This window comes from Cynoglossus semilaevis, chromosome W (genome assembly GCF_000523025.1).
Source record: "Cynoglossus semilaevis isolate Cse_v1.0 chromosome W, Cse_v1.0, whole genome shotgun sequence".
Lineage (NCBI taxonomy): Eukaryota > Metazoa > Chordata > Actinopteri > Pleuronectiformes > Cynoglossidae > Cynoglossus > Cynoglossus semilaevis.
The window spans coordinates 5,361,553-5,383,242 of NC_024327.1; the positions used below are offsets into that span (position 1 = coordinate 5,361,553).

At 39.6% G+C, this 21,690-nt stretch overlaps 1 protein-coding gene across 3 annotated transcripts; it reads right to left on the reverse strand.

Moving 5' to 3' along the window:
• Window positions 1–2,253: 2,253 nt before the first annotated feature.
• On the reverse strand, window positions 2,254–15,602 carry LOC103397022 (phosphatidate cytidylyltransferase 1-like). 3 transcript variants are annotated; one of them, XM_025052888.1, is made up of 13 exons: window positions 13,925–15,602; window positions 12,994–13,160; window positions 12,082–12,178; window positions 11,818–11,915; window positions 8,186–8,337; window positions 6,587–6,645; window positions 4,883–4,923; window positions 4,478–4,565; window positions 4,331–4,399; window positions 4,101–4,253; window positions 3,422–3,541; window positions 2,886–2,989; window positions 2,254–2,805 (listed from the first exon to the last, which is right to left on the reverse strand). In XM_025052888.1, exons 1-13 carry the CDS (start codon window positions 13,991–13,993, stop codon window positions 2,682–2,684), a joined length of 1,341 nt encoding a protein of 446 aa, XP_024908656.1. In that variant the 5' UTR covers window positions 13,994–15,602; the 3' UTR covers window positions 2,254–2,681. The 3 variants fall into 3 exon arrangements, with proteins under 3 accessions (XP_024908656.1, XP_024908655.1, XP_008333494.1); XM_025052887.1 differs by having other exon boundaries at window positions 4,883–4,965; XM_008335272.3 differs by having other exon boundaries at window positions 4,883–4,965; window positions 8,186–8,325; window positions 13,925–15,601.
• Window positions 15,603–21,690: the final 6,088 nt, after the last annotated feature.

Below are 21,690 nucleotides of genomic sequence, written 5' to 3' on the forward strand. Positions count from 1 at the left end.
CAGCAGCTGGAGGACATATGTAAATATTGTGTATATTATGTCCTAGTAATAAGGGGGAAATCATTACGTGATTAATCATACACAATAACAACATAGGATGGGCTCTGCTCCTCAAATCAATTAGAAGCTAACATCTTTAGCTTGACAAAACTGACCTAGTTTACAGACAAAAATAGCTTAGCATTAGCTAGGAAAGTAGCTAACATATGGTTAGCAGGACAGTAGTTATCTTAGCATCAGAGCCTAATTGCTTTTACTTGGATCAAAGCTGACACAGTAGTTAGTTACAGTAGAGTTGTTAGGTTAGCATTAGCTAATGGAGAGTTATCAGGAAAGTCACCATTTGCTGGGAGGTTAGTTTTGCTATTGTAATCTTTGAACTAAGACAATGTATGCCGAATTTTGGAAAAACAACGATGACACAAAGTTGATTTTTTTTTTACCTTTTTTTTAAAAAAAAGGAACGTTTCTCAAATGTTGAACTGTTGCTTTAAAACCTAAAATGTTTTTTTAACAACTGCTAATAACAACTGTTTGTTCATGCTGATGATCCTTCCCAGAGCTTTTATATTATTAGCTCAGTGTTAAATATTTTGTTTTTTTATATTTACAGTACATTAGATCAGTGTTTTCATGCTGACAGTTGCCTGTCACTGACGTTAAACTACAAAGCTGTGAGTTTCTTGCAAATAAAGCCACAAAACATGCTGTAAGGTAAAACTTTACATTGTTAAAGAGAGAAATGATCTGAGACTCACTATTATCTTTTCATCGACTCATTTCTGATAAGTGTCCCAAATTGTTCTTCTGACATTCTGTGACAGACATTTGGTGATATTCCAAGTGCACCACACATCTAACCCTCAAACATGTTCTGTGTCCAACATGTTGGAAACTCTGTGTCTGATGTGTGTTTTATTTACCTGACACAAACTGCTACGTATTCAACATTTTGCTTGTCATCACTGGCTATGTCCGAAACCGCTGCCTACACCCTACATAGTGCACATACGGAACATGCCATTTAGTAGTGGTTTCCAAATGTTTAGTGGATAGCAATACATCCATCATGCTTTGCATTTGTGACGACAGACAAATGACTGCTGTAAATGAAACAATTGCTGAATAAATGTTTTTGTGTCACTTTACAAAATATTTAGATTATGTAAGGCAAAACTATCGATAGACAGTTTTCAAATAAGAAAAACAGTACATGTGCTCTAGAAGCCTGGGGTAATGAATACCTGGGTCAGACATGTAGTGCATGTCGAATATTCAGTAGACAATCACTAATCCATGTTCAAGATAAGGTGCTAGCCCACTAACCCCTAAATCTCCAACATCTTCCTTCATTTAAGTCTTATGAGGTTTCCATCCATCCATCCATCCATTTTCATCCGCTTATCCGTTACCGGGTCGCGGGGGCAGCAGTCGCCACCCAAATCACATTGCACCGTACCAAACCTTCCTGCGGGTGGTGAGTCCACTGGAAGGTACCAACCGCCCTAACCGGGATTCGAACTTGCCCAGGAGGTGAACCCTGGGGTTCCACACCAATGACAGAGACATTGCCTCTGGGCCAAAGCGCCACATGTTGTTGTTGTTTTTTGTTTTTTTTTTAAGTGAGCTTTACAGCAGAGTAGTATACCTATTATGTATTATTATTATATATGTAGATATATATTATCTATACGTACCATACTTGTTTCCATTTTTTAAAACATGTGTTGCACAAAGAGCCCAGAGTAGTGTCTTCTTCTTTCTCTGCATTTAGAAACAATGGATCTTTTGGGTTGCCTTTTAACTTTGGCTCTGATGTTACAATCAGTGGATTACAGAGGCATCATTCATCATCAATTACAGCTCCTTGTGGTTGGCATATATACACACAATGCTTTTTTGTATTACATACTGTTGCATTGATGTTGCCAGTAAATAGGTGTTACTTGGCTGATAAAATAGTTTGACATGCATTGTTGAAAACTGCTGAGAATTCCTATTGAACAGGCGCGGTAAGATGACTATAGTGCTTTAACGATTTAGTTGCTTTGTCACTGCACCTCATCTGACCAATGACTGTATGAAAAAACTGGACAAAACCATCTACAGCTGTCAGTGACTGGTTTCAGAAGTGACACCATGTTTATATAGGGCTATTTAAAGTGACTACTTCTAACTATTTAACTGTTTTGCTTTGACTGAGACCACAGGGTCATCAGGAAAATGTTTACCGATATTAGAAATTCACAGTGGTTCAAGTAAGATTATATTTTTTATTGACCTGTGGCGTTCCTTCCCACGTTTCTCTGCAACCATCACCTGTAATAGAAATACAGGCAATGGAGATAGCTTTGTTTATGCCTTATATACAGCCAATGTCTGTGACTCAATAACTGAGACTCAGCAGTGATGCTGCTAAAACAACTGCACAGAAATGCTGACTAAAATAACACATTTTCAAAATATTCATACCATTGGTGAATATATTTTTACAACCCTGTCTCCTGGTGCTCACAGACTTGTAGTCTGTTAAATAAAAAGTAGTCTGGTGCCTATGTGATGTCCTGTCATGTCCAGGTCAGGTCCTCCAAGTCATCTTTCGCACACAAACACACATACACTGTCGTACACACTCATGCAGACAGACAGACAGACTGACTGCCAAACTGCCAGTTCCTGATTCAGTCTGTAGGGGGTAGCAGGCCTCTCTCTTTGAGCTGACTATGCAGAGTGAAGAAGATACTGAGCTGCTGCTCAGGCTGAAGCATCAGCAGCTGCTGCAGGACTTTACTGGGATTTGGACCTCTGCAAAAGCAAGCACACAACAAGTTGTTGATTTGTCCATTTTTGTTAGCTGATCCCTGATTATTGGTATGTGGGCTCACCTGATGAAACTAGCAATGTAAACATGAACAAACGTGGCCATCAGGTACTGACAGTCGAAACGGTCCATGATGCCACCATGTCCCGGGATCGTGCTTGCAAAGTCCTGATAAAGAAGGAGAGAGAAAAACATTAAGACTGGCATTCTATTGCGTTTCATTTGCAAATTTTCAAGCTAGCTAAAACAGTTGTATAAAGATTTGATGCCTATAACACAATTCTTGGCTTGGCATGGGCTACAGATGGGGAAAATACTTCCAATCACTACAAAGAAATAGTTAGCTTGCTGCTAGCTCTGGTAGCATAGTTAGCTTAAGGTAAGCTCTGAGATATTAAAAAGCCTCCTTCTAGTTCCAAAAGGTTATATTAACAATCATAATTATAATTGGCTTAGATATGCTTAACACTGGTTGCTGAAGGAATGTCTTTAAACAACAGTTACAATATGCTAGTTTTAGCTTTAAGGGTGGAAGCTAATTTAGCTTTAGCTTCTGAAAGTTAGGCAAGTCTTATTGGAAATGAAAAGAAAGAGAGTTACTTTGATTTTAAAAGCTCGTTTGAAGCCACTAGCAAAAAAGCCACCAAATGGTCCAATGAGGGAGGCGAAGCTGGAGAGGAAGATGCTGTGGATCTGAAAGGGATACAGCTTCACTGTTTTCTAAGAAAGGCAAAAAGAAAAATCATATACATATACAATGTAACTAAAATTGTATTATTAAAAAAAGACATCCTCAAATAATTAATAAACATTAGGTGAATATTCTTGACACTGGTTTATCTATGTTTTATTTATAATAAAACTAACAACATGCACAACCTGTTAACACGACAAATCAATTTATTTGTGGTCTACTTTTAATAAATTCTTGCATATTCTCTGCAAGTAAAGGCCCAACCAAGTCTGGATAGCTGTGGTGCACTGCTCATTTTAGAGCATATATACAACACGTTTATACACTGGTCAACCAAGAAATATTAAAATAGAGATCAGTGTTTATACCAGTACTGCATTGAAAAAAACTGTCTTTTTATTTCTAGTAAACAAGTATCACAAGTAACAAATTAATAAATACAATGTTGATAAAATTAGTCTTCACATGACTTCAAATGACTTGGTGAAGTGTGAACGCCTCATCTATCCGTACAGTACTCACTGGTGCCAGTCTCTGAACTAAAGGCAAGGAACTGAACATGACTACGATGACGAGTGCTCTTACCCATCCAAGTGTGTTCTGGATGACAGCAGGGAGTGTGTACATCTGTAAAATGAAGATTTCTGTGGTCTCACACTCAATCGTAAAGCCATTTGTTTCACTGTTGAAGCCGACAGGACAGACAAAGTACTGGAACTGAGAGAGCAGGTATGCCAGCTGCAAAAGGTCAGAGATAAGGGTCAGGCCTGTGATTTACATCAGGATGAGGAAATAAACATAAACATATGTCTCACCATGAAGCTGAATAAGACAGTGGAGAAGAAACCACCAATGAAACCTTCCCACGTCTTCTTAGGAGAAAGCTGCAAAGACAGGGTTTCAGAGCTCAGAAGTCATGTGACCTGATTATGGCTGATTATGTGAAAGAAATGTTGATTTACTTTGATGAGTGGGGTCCGGCCAAAGAAGAATCCAAACAGGTATGCCATTATGTCATTACAGATGACAATGGAGATCGGCACAATAAACCTGAACACATGAAGAAAACGTGTTGAGCATGGTGTGTTAGCATCACTGGAGTTTTTATGAGCTGTCACTAACCCTAGACAACACTGATAACACAAGATTTCAGCATACAGTCAAATGTTTTCTTTTTTTCAGTGAGATTTCAAGCACAAATCTTGAGGATTGACCCCAAATCATCTCAGATAGTTTCTTAGTGACAAGACATGTTACCTGACTCAAGACAGCACTTGACAACTTTAATTATTGCTTTAATGTATGTTAATGTCAAACTTTTCATATAAATACATACACACACACATTAATACACACACAAATCTTACCAGATCATTCCCTCAAATAGGTTCTGGATGACGAGGTGAGACTGAGTTACAACAATCAACAGAGTCACATGAGTCCAAGCAAACTGGAACAAACAAACAAAAACAATCACTGAAACATGTCACGCACTAGAATGATGTCACACCTGTGACATTGCCTACACACACATGCAGGGTGAATAAGAAAGGCCAGCTTATTAGCTACAGATGTTGGTAGTTATATCATTTGTGCAAACATATGCAACTTATTAAAAAAAACACACACACTTTACAATAAAAAAATGCAAAAAGCCACTCGCATGTGCTTAGCATGCCCAGTCAACAGAGGGCACTATAACTATGGTCAAGCCTATCAATCAGAACACAAACTTGTCAACTTTGAGAATAGCAACTTAGCTAAGACAATCCTCTGGGTTTTTTTTTGGGGGGGGGGGGGGTTTTTTTTTTTTTTGAAGGGGGCCTGCATTGCTCGCACTGTAGCTCCACAAGAGTAGTGAGTCAGCCATTAAATCCAGGGAAATAGTTAGAATTAACTTCACGGGGAAAGTTAGGCCTGAGGAGCTGTAGGTAGTTAGCCTAGCTTAATCTTTATGTAAGTGGATGCTTAGCATTATGTCCAGCAGACTAGTTTGTCTACCATTACCTACAGACAAGTCATTAGCATAGAATTAGAAAGTAGGTGGCATAGCATAGAGTCCAAGAGGTAAGTTAGTTAGCCTTGCAATAGCTACAAGGGACTAGTAAGCTTAGCATTAGAGCCAGGGGATATTAGCATTACATTAAGAAGAGTAATTGGCTTACTTTAACCTCCAAGAAAGTTTTTAGTTGAGGGTGAACTTACCTGGAAGATTCAGAGAAACAACAAAAAATGTTGAAACGTTAATGTAATTTGTTCATTATATCACAAATGTGGTGTTTGTGAAGACTGCACTGAATAAGATCTGTTTTTTAAATTGTGTAAGTGTGAGAACATTGGGCAGCTCTGGGCTTAGTGGTAAGAGGATCATGCTTTTAGTCAGAGGATTGCTGGTTTGAATTCCACTCCCAGCAAGGCTGTGGTATGTATTAAAACAAAAGACTCACCCACACCCTGGCTGCAGCACACTGGTCCTCTGTGTTCAGTGTTATTTACATATATACTGTATATATTTACAATATATAAAAAAATAAAAAATATTAATTCCTGAGTGAAAATGACAGTGAGTCACCACGTTTGGCTATTACTGGGCCATACCAAACTTTTCTGTTGGTTAATTGTTATCAATGTTAGGGGCAGTGTTGGATTAGTGGTTAAGGAAGGGGACTTGGGTTCAGGTTCAAGTCCACCAGCTGCCAAGTTACCACTAAGGTGCTCAGAGCATGGCACCATCCCCACACACTGCTCCCCGGGCGCTTAAAGCTGCCCACTGTTCACTTTGGTGATGGGTTAAAAGCAGAGGTCACATTTCGTTGTGTGAAGTGGTGTGCTGTGGTGTGCTGTGTCACAATGACAAGTAGTTCACTTTCCTTTTTTTTCCTTCCCTTTCCTAATACAAGGCTATTTCTGGTGAGGGACATGTCGACAATGACAATGAAAACAGTAATGTTGCTTGAAGAGGAGTGAAGAACAGTGAGGGAGTACAGTATTGAAAAAGAGGGAAAAAACGAAATAAAAATATAAGGTAAAGAAAGAAGGGGAGGAGTGTGGTTACTGTGGTTGATACACACCATATAAAACTGCAGGCGATAATGTTTCTTCACTAAACTCAGCACAAACATGCAGAAACCTGTAAAGAGACAACAACATGCAGTCACTGACACAACAGAGTACTGTATACACTGACAATACAAGTACACACAAACAATATACTCAACATATTAATTATGTTTACCACTGACTCAACACCAACAGCAATAAGAAAACACAAGGACATTAAATAAGATGGGGCGGGAGTCTGTGTGCGCGCGCACCAGCGTAATACATTTACTGACGCTTCATGATCGCTGTACAAGCTCAGGTAACAATGCTGCCCTCTGCTGGATATTTTAACAGCGACGTCTGGAGCCGCATATCCTTAACAGTGTCTAACCAAAAATTAAAATGTACTCTATGTTGACACAGTAACCACATGTATTAATAACAATTAAGGAGTACATTCGAACATTACATGCTTTAAGACCTGCATTTAAACTGTGCATTTTGTGAATTATCTAATGCTAAATATTTCCAACCAGATATGTGTCAACCAATTCTCTTAAAACTGAAAGAGAATATTGATAAAATGACTAGGAATAAATTTCATGTACTTTATTTTAGAGACTCATATTGATCCTTAATATAAAATTTCAATACTTTTTTTAGGTTGAGAAATTTTGGCTATGTTTATGTTAGAGTCCTGTAATTTGTCAAGCAGGAAAAATAATAATCAGCAAAAAAGCAATTTTTAATAAAACAACTTTTACATCACTATACAATTGACCACGTGGATCAATCTCTTGTAGGTTTTTTTCACTTTAGAATAATTATTTAACACATCTAACTTGTACTGTGAGGCACCAGTTAGTACATTTTAGAGTGATCTATTAGTTAGCATTAGCATGTGGGTCAGGTTGATGTTGAAGTAAAAATAAATAAAAAAGTAAATAAATTTGTACTATATTGATCCCATATTTGGGAAATTGTTGTGTTAGCAGCAGATATGCTGTTAACAGGCTGCCCCTAGGCTGCATGTGGTTCCTCTGGGAACCACATGCTTGGCAGACTCTGCTTTTGAGGCAGGCGTGCTAAACGCTACACTGTGACTGTTTGTGCTAAAGTTTTTGGTTACATTTTGGTTCATTTTTTGTTATTATTATTATTATTTGGTTTCATTCAGTTGCTTATGCTGTCATCTATTTTCCTGCAACTAATCTTGTTTTACCTACTGTTTCTCCATTTGTGCTATTTTGGCTAACTTTTATTCACTTCACATCTTTACACTAGCAGTTGTTTATGGTTTAATCTGGACTATATCTAATCTGTAATACTGCCAACGCACCATTTCTCTGGCATGCAATAGTCTGTAAAGACATCTTCTTCATGGCGGTTGTGTGACTAATGGAGGCCAAAGAAAGTGGCCACATTGTAACTCTACAGTGTAAATACCTCATGGGGTGACTGACATCAACTTAAAGAACACTTAATAACAGACACACAAAGATCAAGAAAAGCAGAATACATAGTTTCTCTGTTTAGGTATTTGTGTGTGTGTGTCTGTGTGTGTCTGTGTGTGTCTGTGTGTGCGTGTTTTATTCTGTCTGTGTCAGGTTCGAAGGTCACATGATCACCTGCCAGGTAGAGAGCAAAGGAGATGAAGCGATGATAACGAGACAGGAATTGCAGAGGCTCCTCCCTCTGAACTAAAGCTCCGAAGTAGTCAGCCAAGGTCTCGCCATAGAAGAAGTAGTTCACACAGACCAGGAAATACCTGAGGAAACACCTCAGTAAGCAGGTTAACAGCAGGTACAAGTCGTGTTGTAAATACAAAATACAAGTTGTGTACAAAACGTAGAAAAATCACATAGTTATTTTCAATGTAAAACTTTTTTACAAAAAACTTTGCTCTGTGCATTTAAACTAAAAGCAATCTTGTTAAGATATTGTAAATACATTTATTCAATCTTTACAAGATATTCATTGTATTAAGTTTCCATATCAGTTTATACTGTTTGTTTTTGAATGCTGTACTAAAAGGAGAAGTACTGAAGAAAGGTGTGCATCCTGATGGTTTACATAACAGGATGGTGTGTGGTACGGATGGCACTGACTGTTACGCTTGGAGATAGAGACAGGTCACAGAACTGGCCTGAACCAGTTTCTCTGCCCAAAATAATGAGGAAAACAGAACATCAAAAAGGAAAAGAATCCAAAGTGTATTTCTTTGATCTAACCTGAGTTACTGAGCAGAATAGCTCAGCACATGTACATGTTTTCTATTGGTGGAGAATCTTTGTTTGAAGCAGCCTTTGCCAATCAGTGCTTTGAAGTTGCGCGTGACCACCACATGGCTGTAAAGGGTTAAGGTGCTGCCTATTGATGTGTATGTAAAAAAAACTGTATTTAAGCTTTGAACACTGAGGTGTTCCTCAGTGCAGTTCTGAATGTAACCATTGTTCTGCACTCCTTGCTTGCAAGTAAAACATTTAAAACTTGAGATCTCGTATTTGATTCTTTATTTGATCAGACCTTTATTTGATCTTTATTTGAATTTTTTGTGTGTTAGGAAACTGGTGTATGAACTAACAGCATTTTTTACAGTCCTAACTAACAGAGAACATTTCCTGACAAATCTGAAAGAAAATAATAATAATAATTTAAAAAACATCCTAACTTATACTCCAATACTATATTTTTGATTTCTTTTAAATAACGCTTTGGAATTGACTTTTTTTTTCATAGGCTCTGTGCTCTATAAAACTGCAGCTTTATTTCACTGACATTCCAATGGGAAAACTTGTTTTAACTGAATTATAAGGCACTGTTGGGTCTATATTCAGTCATTTATGATATTTTGGGTCAACTTTTAGTTCTATTGCTAAAGTTAAAGAGCTCTTGCCTTAAAGTCAGTGTTTTCTCAGCCACCCATTCTAACCTTTGCCTGGGTCAAATCAGTGTGTGTGTGTTGAAAAGTAAAACAAAAAAAAATCATCAAATCACTCTCTGCGAATCATCAAAAGCAAATGGACAAAGAAGGTTGTTTTGCCAGCCTGTTAACAGCATATCTGCTGCTAACACAACAATTTCCCAAATATGGGATCAATATATATATACAAATGTATTTATTTATTTTTACTTCAACATCAACCTGACCCACATGCTAATACTAACTAATAGATCACTCTAATGTGCTAACTGGTGCCTCACAGTACAAGTTGGATGTGTTAAATAATTATTATAAAGTGAAAAAACCTACAAGAGATTGATCCATGTGGTCAGTTGTATAGTGATGTTAAAGTTGTTTTATTAAAAATTTTGTATCTGAGTCCACCTCCTCTGTTGAGTGATGGTTTTTCCAGGTTGACAAAAATGGCTTCTTTTACCCCTCTCTCAAACCATCTGTCTTCCCTGGCCAAAAAAAAAACAATACTCAACAGAGGAGGTGGGCTTAGACACAAGCTATCAGCCACATACAAAGCAATTTTAGGAACAATACCCAAAAGATTCTCCTCAGCTTCACATAACGAAGAGGCAGGTGACCGAAACCTTTCAGATGAGGACCACAACGACCCATCAGACTCTTAACGACTGTTTACACTTTCCCAGGTAACCCCAAGGCCCCACCCAACAGGGTGGAGCTGAAGTAGCTTTATTCTTTCACACCCAGAGTATATATATGCTGTACTCCCCACCACCAGTTAGAGCTGAAGAAGCCTCTTGGATGAGAGGTGAAACGTCTTCTTTTAGAAAATTCACGTCCAGTTGCCTAACAGAACTTTTCAATCTTGACCATGACCTGGATGACTGAGAATCTTCATAGACATTATAGGTGGATGAAAGGTTGTGTCTCAAACCACCTCCTCTATTGAGAGATGGTTTCTCCAGATTGACGTAGATGGCTTCCTCCACCCCTCTCAAACCATATGTCTTCTCTGGCGAGGATGTATGTATGATGTACATCGTCATCCACAAAAGTGTGTCCTTTGTCCTCAAGATGTAGATGAACCGCTGAGTCCTGCTCTGAGGAGCTGGCTCTTCTGTGTTGTTGCCTACGCTTGTACAGTGGTTGTTTGGTTTCCCCAATGTAGAGGTCAGGGCAGTCCTCACTGCACTGTACTGCATATACAACGTTGCTGTTTGTGGTGAGGTATTTTGTCCTTTGGATGAACCAGTCTTTGTCTGAGGGTGTTGGTGGGTTTAAAATGTACACGGATATGGTGCTGGTCAGAAATTCTATTCTAATTCTAAGTTTTTCATTCCCACTTCCAACCTTGAGACTTTACACTCCGCCCTCATCTGAATAGGGTGTGTTCCACCACACCTCTATCCCCCCCTTTCTGCAATGACCCTCGTTACAGGTATGTAGCATCTTTGAGGCTAAATAACAGAATTTCCCAGTAGTCAGTCAGAACTGAAGAAGCCTCTTAGATGAGAGGTGAAACGTCTTCAAAAAAACAAAGAAATACTTTGTCCAGTTGCCCTCGATGTAATTATTTTTTGGATTAAATGACCTGGATGACTGAGAACCTACACAGACGTGTTGAAAAGTTATTTCCAGCATCGCAGAGATCTTTGCACCAAGGTGACACACACACTACTGTATGTATATATGTCTGTGTGTAAGCATGTGTGTGTATGTGTGCCAAGGAGTGTGTTAAACAGATTTAGTGAAAAGGCCTGCTCACACTGGTCAGGGAATTAATATGAAATGTTACATTAAATTCAAATTAAAACACTTGATGGTTTGGGTGAATTTAAAATGCACCAACAGTTGTCTGTTAGCACATTGGTTTACTCAAAGTTTAAATTTTACCAAATTGTTAGTGTGTTTAATATGCAAGGCAAAATACTAGACTAGGTTCATACATCATCATTCTAATTCTTGGTGATTCATTCACAAAGCACTCATTTATTTGTCATCTGTTGCACCAAGTTGTCTGCATTCTGGTCTGTGGTTGGGATAAAATTATACTAAAAGTTTAATCTTTATATCTTGTTGTGTGCTATGTTTTAAACTAACCCTTTTGATTTGTGCTAAGGTTAAACTGATCTAACAGTTGAGTTTTAACATGCTAACAGCTAGCTTGCTACTGTGTTAAAACAGTACCAGGTTTTCAGCATACTGGTGTTTGCTAGAAAAAATAAATTGGATTAACAGTCAGCTATAAGAATCGTAGCTTATTAGCTGTGATGCTAATGTATTTGTGAAAACAACGCCAAACAAATGCTCAGGTGCAAACATTAACCTGCATCTTCTTCTTACCAGCTCAGAGTCCTGAACCACGGCAGCTCGTACGAACGATAAACTCTGTAGCCAATGGTGATGATCTCCTGGAAACACTTGATCTGCACCATCATCACCTAAGTCATGTGACCGAAACAGGAAGCATCAGCTGACAAAGCAGCAGATTTTGTGCCAAAAGTTGTATCATATATGTTATATATTTCCAAGATATTTCTTGGAAAAGTTTTAAACTGAGGGAAGTTAACGTGGCTAGTTAACAATGAAAAAAAATCTGTGACCTACCGTTAGTATGAGAATAATGGGTCCCATGCAGATGATGAGAAAAAAAAATGAAATCATGGCCATTGACAAAACTCCACGGATCCAGTAATTCTTCCATCTATGAATAAAAAAAATAACAGTAAAATTGACCCTCTTAATAAATAATAATAAATGTGCTTAATTTATTCATGATGTTCTGTATTACATTGTAAAAAGAAAGACAGAAGCGGTCAAGTGACTAAAGGTGACTTAAGGTGCCATACAACTGTGACTAAGAAGGCGAGGCTAAGAAGGCTCATACTGTGGATTCAGGGAGGTTTGAAATGATTTGTGGACGTGGAAATGAAGTGAGTGAAGACATCACCAACTGCTGCTGATGTCTTGTCGCAACATTACTCTCTTCTTCTTTCTAAGCTCCTCCTCCTCCCTCCATCTGCCCCCCAAAATTCCTCCCCTCAGCAGGGATTAGTCTTTCACTGGGAGTGAGCCTTTAAGCCCAGTGACCTAGCTGTCGATCGCTGACCACGTCCTTTCTTTTTTTTTTCAAATCAAAACACATTTTCTTTTAAGTAGCAATCATGTTTTTCATACCACAACTCCAACATGTGACAGTATGCAAAGAAAAAGTTCATTTTTTTACATTTTGCTCTATGGAAGAATCTGGAACATTTAAATGTCAAATGTAAATTTGAAACTAAAATTGATAAACCACTGTGTCGCCATTGAGAACACGTTTGATTTTTAGCTCACAGGAATTATGACTTGGTGTGGATCGTGTTAGTTTGTAACTGTAGTGTTTTAATCTGTTTAAATTTACATTATTATATCTATATCTATGTATCTTTCATCTGACTGTAAACAGCATAGGACCACAACTAGTTACAAACATCAGTTTGTGCGTGTGTTTGTTTGTCTTTGTGTGTGTTTTCATACCTGGGTGGCAGCCCCTCTAGAGCTTTGTTCAGACACTCTGGAGTGTTGTCAGTGTCAGCTGTGGACAGAAGAACATCAGGAACATCTGTGCCCTCTGCTTTACAGTCCACATCCAAGTCTGCATCAACTTCAGCATCGGACTGAGGCCTGTGGTCCGAGTCCGCCTCCTGACATACGCACACACACAACATTTGCTGGCTTAAAAACATTATTATTTATATGATTAAAATCTTCTGAGTCTTCAGTCTCACATCCTAACCTACGTCTCCTTGCTGTGTTCACTTGTCTCCTCCCTGTTACGTCTTTAGGCTTTTGTCTTCATCCCATCACTCGCCTGCATCCATTGTGTTCCTCTGCCTGCCTCCATACTTTACCTTGCTCCAGTCACCTAACCTCTGTTTTCTGATCTTGTCTCCTTACTTTTTGTGTCCCTGTCTCCTCCTGTCTTCCCTCTCTTTACTATGCTTGTTCCACACTGACACACTTATCCTTGTCTTGTTACATAATTCCACAGTTACCTGCATCCTTCTTTTTAAAACCCCTGCATCCTTGCCTCCCAACACTTTATATCACACTTGTATTTTTTATTTCAGATTTTTTTGTGCATTTGTCTTCTCACCCACTGTATCCCTGTCTATGCTTTTCTCACCTGTTCCGACATTATTGCTTCACCTACATAACAACAAAAACAACACACATCTATATTTAGTGCTTGAAAATCAAATGCTTACTTATATTGTTTACATATACTCTCAAAGGTGATTTTCTCCTTATTTTGTTGAATCCCACTATCACCACTCACCTGTATTCTAAGCACTTACATTTATCCTTATATCCTTCCATTTTCTTACCATAATTTCTTAATTCATGATTTCTCACTCCCTCGTGTACTTGTTTTCCCTCCTCGCTTTCCTGTGCCCTTGTCTCCTACCTTGTCGCTCATGTCCTCGGCTCTTCCTCCATCGTCTCCGCCGCCTCCTCGCCTCCTTAACTCCGTCATGTTCCTCCGCTCTGTGTATGTCTGTGTTAGTGAGTGTATTAATGGGTAGGTGTGACATACACCGTATCAGGAGTTCTGGTTCAGGCCAGGTCCAGGTTCTGACCCATGTAAAACTCACTGCATCTTTTCAGTTCCGTGTTAAAACTGCAGCAGAGTCTGTGACGTTTCACTGCGTGTATTTGTTTATCACCGCAGTCCCCGTATGTCCCAATGCCGCCAACACCTGTCAGTGACGACCCATCACTTCTGGTAGACTTTCATTATAAAAGCTTGAGTTCAGAGACTTTCAGGGACGGTTGATGTGTTAATGAAATACTGACAATGACTACGCTGTAAGGCTTTATGCGCCTCCTACTGCTACATGTCTTATTTTTTATTCAGCAGATGCCTTTTACACCAAAATCAACCGAGAAAATAATGTTGTCGATCCCCCACTGCCTCCCATGGTAAGTTTGTGTTATTGTAAAACTGTTGGAGAAATTGAGTAGGGCCCCCTTACTTTATAACATTTGGTTTTATATTGGCCTGGTGCAATGTATAAACCATGTTAGTTGGTTCTGCTTTAGTTTAATTTTAAATAAATCACTTTTTTAATTTTAATTTTATTCTGAACAAAAATATTTCATGTGACATATATATACAATCGAATTGACTGGAAATTGATGAGTATTAAGATGCCAATTTATGAAACTGACTGTGCAACTTGTTTTGACTGTGACCCATTCTGCCAAGGCCAGATGGTTGGTGAAACTTGCTGTGCCTTGTGAGCTCTGCCCAGTAACAGAGCATAAACATGTTAGTCACTGGTTGAGACCCATCAAAACTAGGTGGGGCAAAAGTATAAGTAACAAAGAATGAGTAAGAAGGAGAGATCACCCAGCAGCTGGGGGTGAACCCAGCGGCCTTTGGGAACAGGAGGTCCAGCGAAGTGCACCAATCTTCTGTATCGTCTGCAGATTACTGAGCCATTTTATAACGGGTAAATATCTTGCTTCTTTTTAATACATCATTGATTACTTGAAAACATTCTTCCTGGAAAACACATGAACACATTGGCTTGGTGTCGTGGGCCACAACCGAGGTCCATGACGGAAAGAATCTAAATACATAACACGACAAATTATCAAAAACATCATACATAAAATAATATCCCACCCCCTTACAGTACCTATGCCAACACCCTAATGGTCGCGGAGCCCCTCCTGTAGACTTAAAAAACGGTTTATTTCCAAACCGTCGTTTATATTTTCCTCCAACTGTAACATTATTTTGAAGGATGAGTCCCGCCACTTCCGGTTTTTACCCTGACAAACTTGACATAAGTCTGCAGTTAATTCTCCTTCTTTCGCACTTCTCTCTCTCTCTCCCTCTCTCGTGGGCGGGCATACACTGTACGATTTTTGACGAGTAATCGTCTACGATGTACGACCAAAGCTCACGATTTATGTACTCACACTGTACGGTCCGATCATCGAACACGACCAGAGAGCTCACACTGTGCGGGTGAAAACGGCCCGTCGGCCGCTGCTGACTGTCCTGTCTATTGACAGCTGTCAATAAAGTTTTTTTGAAAGCTCCGACGCCGGTTATTAGCAACACGCTATTCGAAAAGAAGAAGGCTGCCATTACGATTGCTGCGATACTGTGCGCTGAAAATTCGAAAAAATAAGAGGCGCCGGCGCATCTGGAGTCGGAGATGGCTCAATAATAGTGACGTGTCGTTCGCGAGTTATTCGTTCAAAATGAACGAATCCAAACCGGTTAAAAATTCGACCGTGTCCTTGTCCTTTTCACTATCCTCCGGGATATTGACGATCCTGATATTAGCTCTACGGTTCCTGTTTTCAAGATCAAGGCGGTCTTGAAGAGACTTGTTCTGGACCTGCAGTAGCTTTACCGTTTTATCCGTGCTTGTGATGCGTTCGAAGTTTTCCCCAGCCAGAGTTTCTGTAGCGACGAGGCGGCCATTAAAGTTGTTAACAGTATCTCGGAGCACATCCACCGATGTTTGTAACGGTGCAACAGACGTCTGGATGAGTGCTGATAAGTCTTTGAGTAGTTCAGCTCGACGTTTTACTAGTTCCGAAACCAACTGACTCATTGATAGAGTATCCGGGCTTCTTTGCCTTGACCCGGTGTAACATTGGCATCAAAGTCATCCATAGCCATCTTGGCTAGCTTACCAGTCGTTGTAGCTGCACCGCTTTGGACTTTGAACCACTTACTTGACCGAGGATAAACTGTAACTGTGATCCGATTACTTTTCCGAAATAATTGTGGTGTTGACAAGGAAATACGATTTTAACCGGGAGACCTCTCTCACACAACTTTATCCTACATCGCCACCACCGGAAGTCCTCATACCTTTCTTTAGCGCCCCCTAGTGGCTCCCTGGAGCTTTTTCAAAAATGTATGAAAATGGAAAAAGATGGAGGGTATATTTTTTGTTTTAATATGGTTTCTGAAGGAGGATAACCATGAAAAAAACAGTCTGAACGTTTTCCAATGCTGTAAAAATGTGTATAATAAATATTAAATTTCAACATTTCTGTCAACAAAGATTTGCGTCATAGCCTGCGACGCACGTTTCAGCGTGTCGCGGTGCCAAGCAGGTGGCTGTTGTAAATGGATAGCAAAGAGAAAAAGAGAAAGATAGCTTATGAGAACAGAGGATTCAAGGAAGGATGGACCAAACAAGGCGTTATGATGTAACCAGATTTTATAATGAGTTATATAAAGTTTTGACAAGTTATCACTGAAAATCAATCTCGATTAACAGAGTGGCTCTGTCTTTCTTTCTGCAGTGGGTGCTGGCCTTTGAGATCTTCATCCCACTGGTTCTCTTCTTCATCCTCCTGGGCTTCAGGCAGAAAAAGCCTGCCATTCCCGTCAAGGAAGGTAGGCCTTCTATGGTCTACCAGTTTTTATGTAATATCCACGTCTTCTTACAGTTACCTTTTTTTTGTCCCCCTGAGTCCTAATTTAGCTTGCACCACATTTAGCAGCTGTGCAACAGGTACAGCTGGCCTCCTGTCTCAGTGTTTGGCCTGGAAGGCCAGAAGTGATGTGACTGTAATACTAGTGTCCTGGGTCAACCTAGTGTCTCTGACTGCGTCTCTGACCTTCCAGTGATCTCTAGATCTTTTATAGTTTAAATGAAATAAGTTAACAGAGATTGGCAAAGCTGGACAACTTCCACAATCCATCCATCCATTTTCATCCGCTTATCCGTTACCGGGTCGCGGGGGCAGCAGTCGCCACCCAAATCACACTGCACCGTACCAACCCCCCTGAACCTTCCTACGGGTGGTGAGTCCACTGGAAGGTACCAACCACCCTAACCGGGATTTGAACTTGCCCAGGAGGTGAACCCTGGGGTTCCACACCAATGACAGAGACATTGCCTCTGGGCCAAAGCGCCACAACTTCCACAATGTTGTGTCAAATTCGTGTATTTTTTCATATACACAAAGCACTTCCTGATGCTGAGATTTGACATTTAGAAACTGCTGTATTGTATGACAATTTTCTTACATTGAAATATATGTCAAAACATATGTCAGTATGTATACATATGTCTGTGTGTATATACGTATATATATATATATATGTGTGTGTATATATATATATATATATATAACCCTTTAGGAATGTCAACAAAACTATTACTATTTACAGTAATTCAGAAGAAAAGTCAAGTTACTAGGAGTAGTGTCACCTACCACGGTAGAGTCTATAAATCCAGACCTGTCTGTGCAACTGAATGCAGCACAGACTTTTCCCATTGCTTATCTTTCGGTTGTTTGCGATATTGATTAGGTTTTACTTTGGTAGATTTCACATTGTATACAGTATATTTGAAATATTCTTTTTTAGCTAGGTACATTAATAAAACTCTGTATCTAGTTCACGTCTTTTTCTGTAAAGACAGTGTGTGTTCTGTCATATCTCTCTGCAGCGTTAGTGTCTACAGAGCAGCTACAGAAAACCAGTGTAATTCTGTTGGAACTCAACAAGTTGTTCTTTTGTTTTTCAGACAGATTATACAGCCCCGTGGTGCGTCTGCCATTTGGATACATGCAGAATGCAGAAGCTAATTGATTTGCAGCTACAGAGGTTAGTTGACACCAACAGCTGTTACTGCTTAAATTTACCACACCAAACAGGAACTCACTGCAATCAGCCAGCCAAAGTAATCTGACTGAAAACCAGAAAACAGTTGTAACAAAGTCTCCTTGTAGCTCCAACCCTGGACGTTTCTGCTGCTGTCTATGACGCAGACCAGTGATGTCCAACCCCTGTGCCGTGGCACACCAGTGTCCCGTGAGAGATCATGAGATAGGTCCTTCTTTGTTTGTCAATGCATAGTGACAGGCAAAACAATTAAATACTCTTCCACTAGATGGCAACAGATGGTTATGAAAAGTTAAAAAAAAACAATAAGAGCTGTTGAAGATCTTTTTCTTCAATTCCTGAGTATATCAGTTCTCACTGATGTACGAATACAAAAATTAATGAATTAGTTAATTTTAACTACTCATCCTTTCTCAAGGTTGCAGTGGAAACATAAGCTAATTCCATACATACATAGTAGTTCAAGATGGTGGCGCATAGTTCAAGATGCCCTGTGCGGCAGCGGCTGCTTCAGCTCCCGGCAACACAGCCAAAACATCGCCAGATTCGCCATCTAGAACCATGTTTTCTGTAGTAATAACTAAGCGAAACTGTGCTAGAACTATATATGACCGTAAGTTTATACTAAGTTTAAGCAAGTTCGGATAGTTATACTACGTAAACTTAGAGACGCGGACCACTCTACAAAGCCTTGGTCTTCTACGTCGGTCAGACCCAGCGACCTACACAGTAGCGGAGTCCCCTACCAGCACAGCCGTCCACAGAGACATCGGATGCGGTACGAGAGGAAACAGAAGTGTGGTTGCCACGGAGGACTTACAGCCAAGCTAAAAGCTAACTCGTTCCGATCGCCGCTTCTCTCCATTCTGCTCGCCAACGTACGCTCCATAGAATGCCAACTAGATTACCTTAAGCTGGACTTAAACAACAAAAGGGAGACAAGAAACTGCTGCCTCCTCATTTTCTCTGAGACGTAGCTAAACCCTTCTGTTCCTGATAACGCCATTAGCCTGGACAGGCTAACAACATTCAGAGCCGACAGGAGCCATGCTCTCACGGGTAAAACCCGGGGGGGGCGTTTGCATCTACACAAACAACAGATGGTGTAACAACACTATCCTGATCTCCAGTCATTGTTCCATGGACATTGAGTTTATGATTGTGAAATGCAGACCCTTCAACTTGCCTCGGAAATTCAACACTGTCATCATTGCCGTGTACATTCCACCCAAGCGCTAAACACTCTCTACCGTGGCATTGTGAAGAAGGTAAGAATGTGACCTGAAGGAGCTATGTCTGCACTACAGGACTGTTGCACTGAGTGGGATATGTTTAAAGAGGCTGCAACGGACAGTCAGCACACAGATGTGGAGGAGTATGCTGCATCAGTGTCTGGCTACATCCAGTGGTGCATGGAGGAGGTCACAGCAACAAAGACAATAATAACACGGGCCAACCAGAAACCATGGATGAACAAGGAGGTGTGTACGAGACTGAGGGAACATAATACAGCCTTCAAATCTGGTGACGTGGTGGCACTCAGATCAGCGAGAGCCAATCTGAACGGTGCCATCAGGGATGCAAAGCGTGTCCACAGTCAAAAGATCCAGGGTTTCTACCATGACCCCAGCAACACCAGACAACTGTGGCAGGGAATCCAGTCTGTCACAGACTACAAAACCACACTTTCACCCTGTTCAATTTCCTGTTCAATTTCTGTGAATTAGCTCCAGCACTACTACTTATTTATTCCTGTTTACATTTATCACTTCACACTGTTTATATTTATATTTATCCCATCCTGTTACATTTGTCACTTCCATACTATTTATATTTATATTTACCTTATAGTTTATCTCAACACACTTCTGAATTATTTACATGTATATTTACCATTAGTTTATATTTAACACAATTTCTGTTCTGCACTACCTATATACATATGTATATAGACATACTTCAAGTAATTACTCATGGCCTACAAGCTGTGTACTTTGTACTGTGTACTATGGTTGCCAAGCAACGACATTTCATTGCCAGACTCACTGTGTGTTTCTTAAAACTTAAAACTTAAACTTATCTTTATTTGTCATTGTGACACAGCACAGCACAGCACACCATGCACAACGAAATTTACCCTCTGCATTTAACCCATCACCAAAGTGAACAGTGGGCAGCCGTGGTCAGTGCCCGGGGAGCAGTGCTTGAGGACGATGCCATGCTCAGTGCATCTCAGTGGTAACTAATTGTCTGTGCAATGACAATAAAGAAAGTCTAAGTCTCTAAGTCTATACATACACGTGTATATTTCTTATATATAATTCTTAATCTGATTCATTTATCACGATTAATCCTGATTAACTGAGATCAGTCAACATTTCTAGGACTCGCTCTGATTGATCTTTGAAATACGAGTACTTATTTTGTGGTTAAGTGATATTTCAGTTTTCCTACAAACAGACCTGGTGTGATAGGAGTATAAACAAGCTTTTTTTCTGTGGTGAGGCAGCAGAGCAGACACCACAGAGGGCGGTGTTTAATCTCCCATGACTGTACACTCACTTTGGCACAATCTCCTACAGCAGGCAGTTTGCCAGCAGCACAGAAAAAGTCCATTACCCCTGAAATTGCAGGATCCGTAGGCATTGAATTCATGTGTGTATGTATAGGTGGGATGGTTCTGAATGTCTTTCACTGGGAAAGTGTGTCATGTGAAAATAATTGAAATGTAATTTTTGTAAAAGTGAGAACCTTAGAATTTTTTATTTTAATTTTGTTACATTTTAATTCAAGTTTTTTTTGCCTCTAAAGGTGTGTTGTCTCTTTTTTTTGTCCTGTATATTTTTGTTGCCACATCTTTACGTAGTTACTTCAGTTTGTTCTTAGAGCACTCACTGATGCCCGTAGAATCACACTGTAGCTCCCAATTCATTTGGATTGTGTCTCTTTTTTTCTTTGTACTCCACCTCTGTCCTCACTGCTGTTTTTTCTTGGTTTCTCTACGTCTGTTTTTCTTTTCTGTTCCTGTGCATGATGCATGTTCCTCTTCATGTTGGACTGGTCAGTGTGTAAGTGTCCTAACCACATTATTATTTTATCCTGATTGTGGGTGACATAGCATATTAATGATCTTTCCAGGGTTGTGTTACTTCTGTGTTGTGCTTGTGTGTTTACTGTAACTGTTCCATGGTTCATGCTTTGTTGATGAAACACTACCTACTACACAAACCTTGACATTCAGTCAGAAAAGACACAAAAGCAACAATGACACCAGTCATCCTTAAAAAGACAAGAACAACAATATAAAATAATGAACGAGTGCTGTACTTCTTTACAGGTGTGGTTCAATAAACAACAGGGAAAAAAAGTAGGAACAAGTTAGGCAAACAGACCAACTGGTTCATGTTGCGTAGCACTATGAAAGATATTTTGAATATGTGAATATGCAACAATCACAAAACAACAATCTGCTTAGTGTACAAATCTTTCACTTGCATTTGCAAACTCTTTGGCCAAGAATGTCCTTAAATTAATCTGTATATACAGAGCAATAATAATGTTCT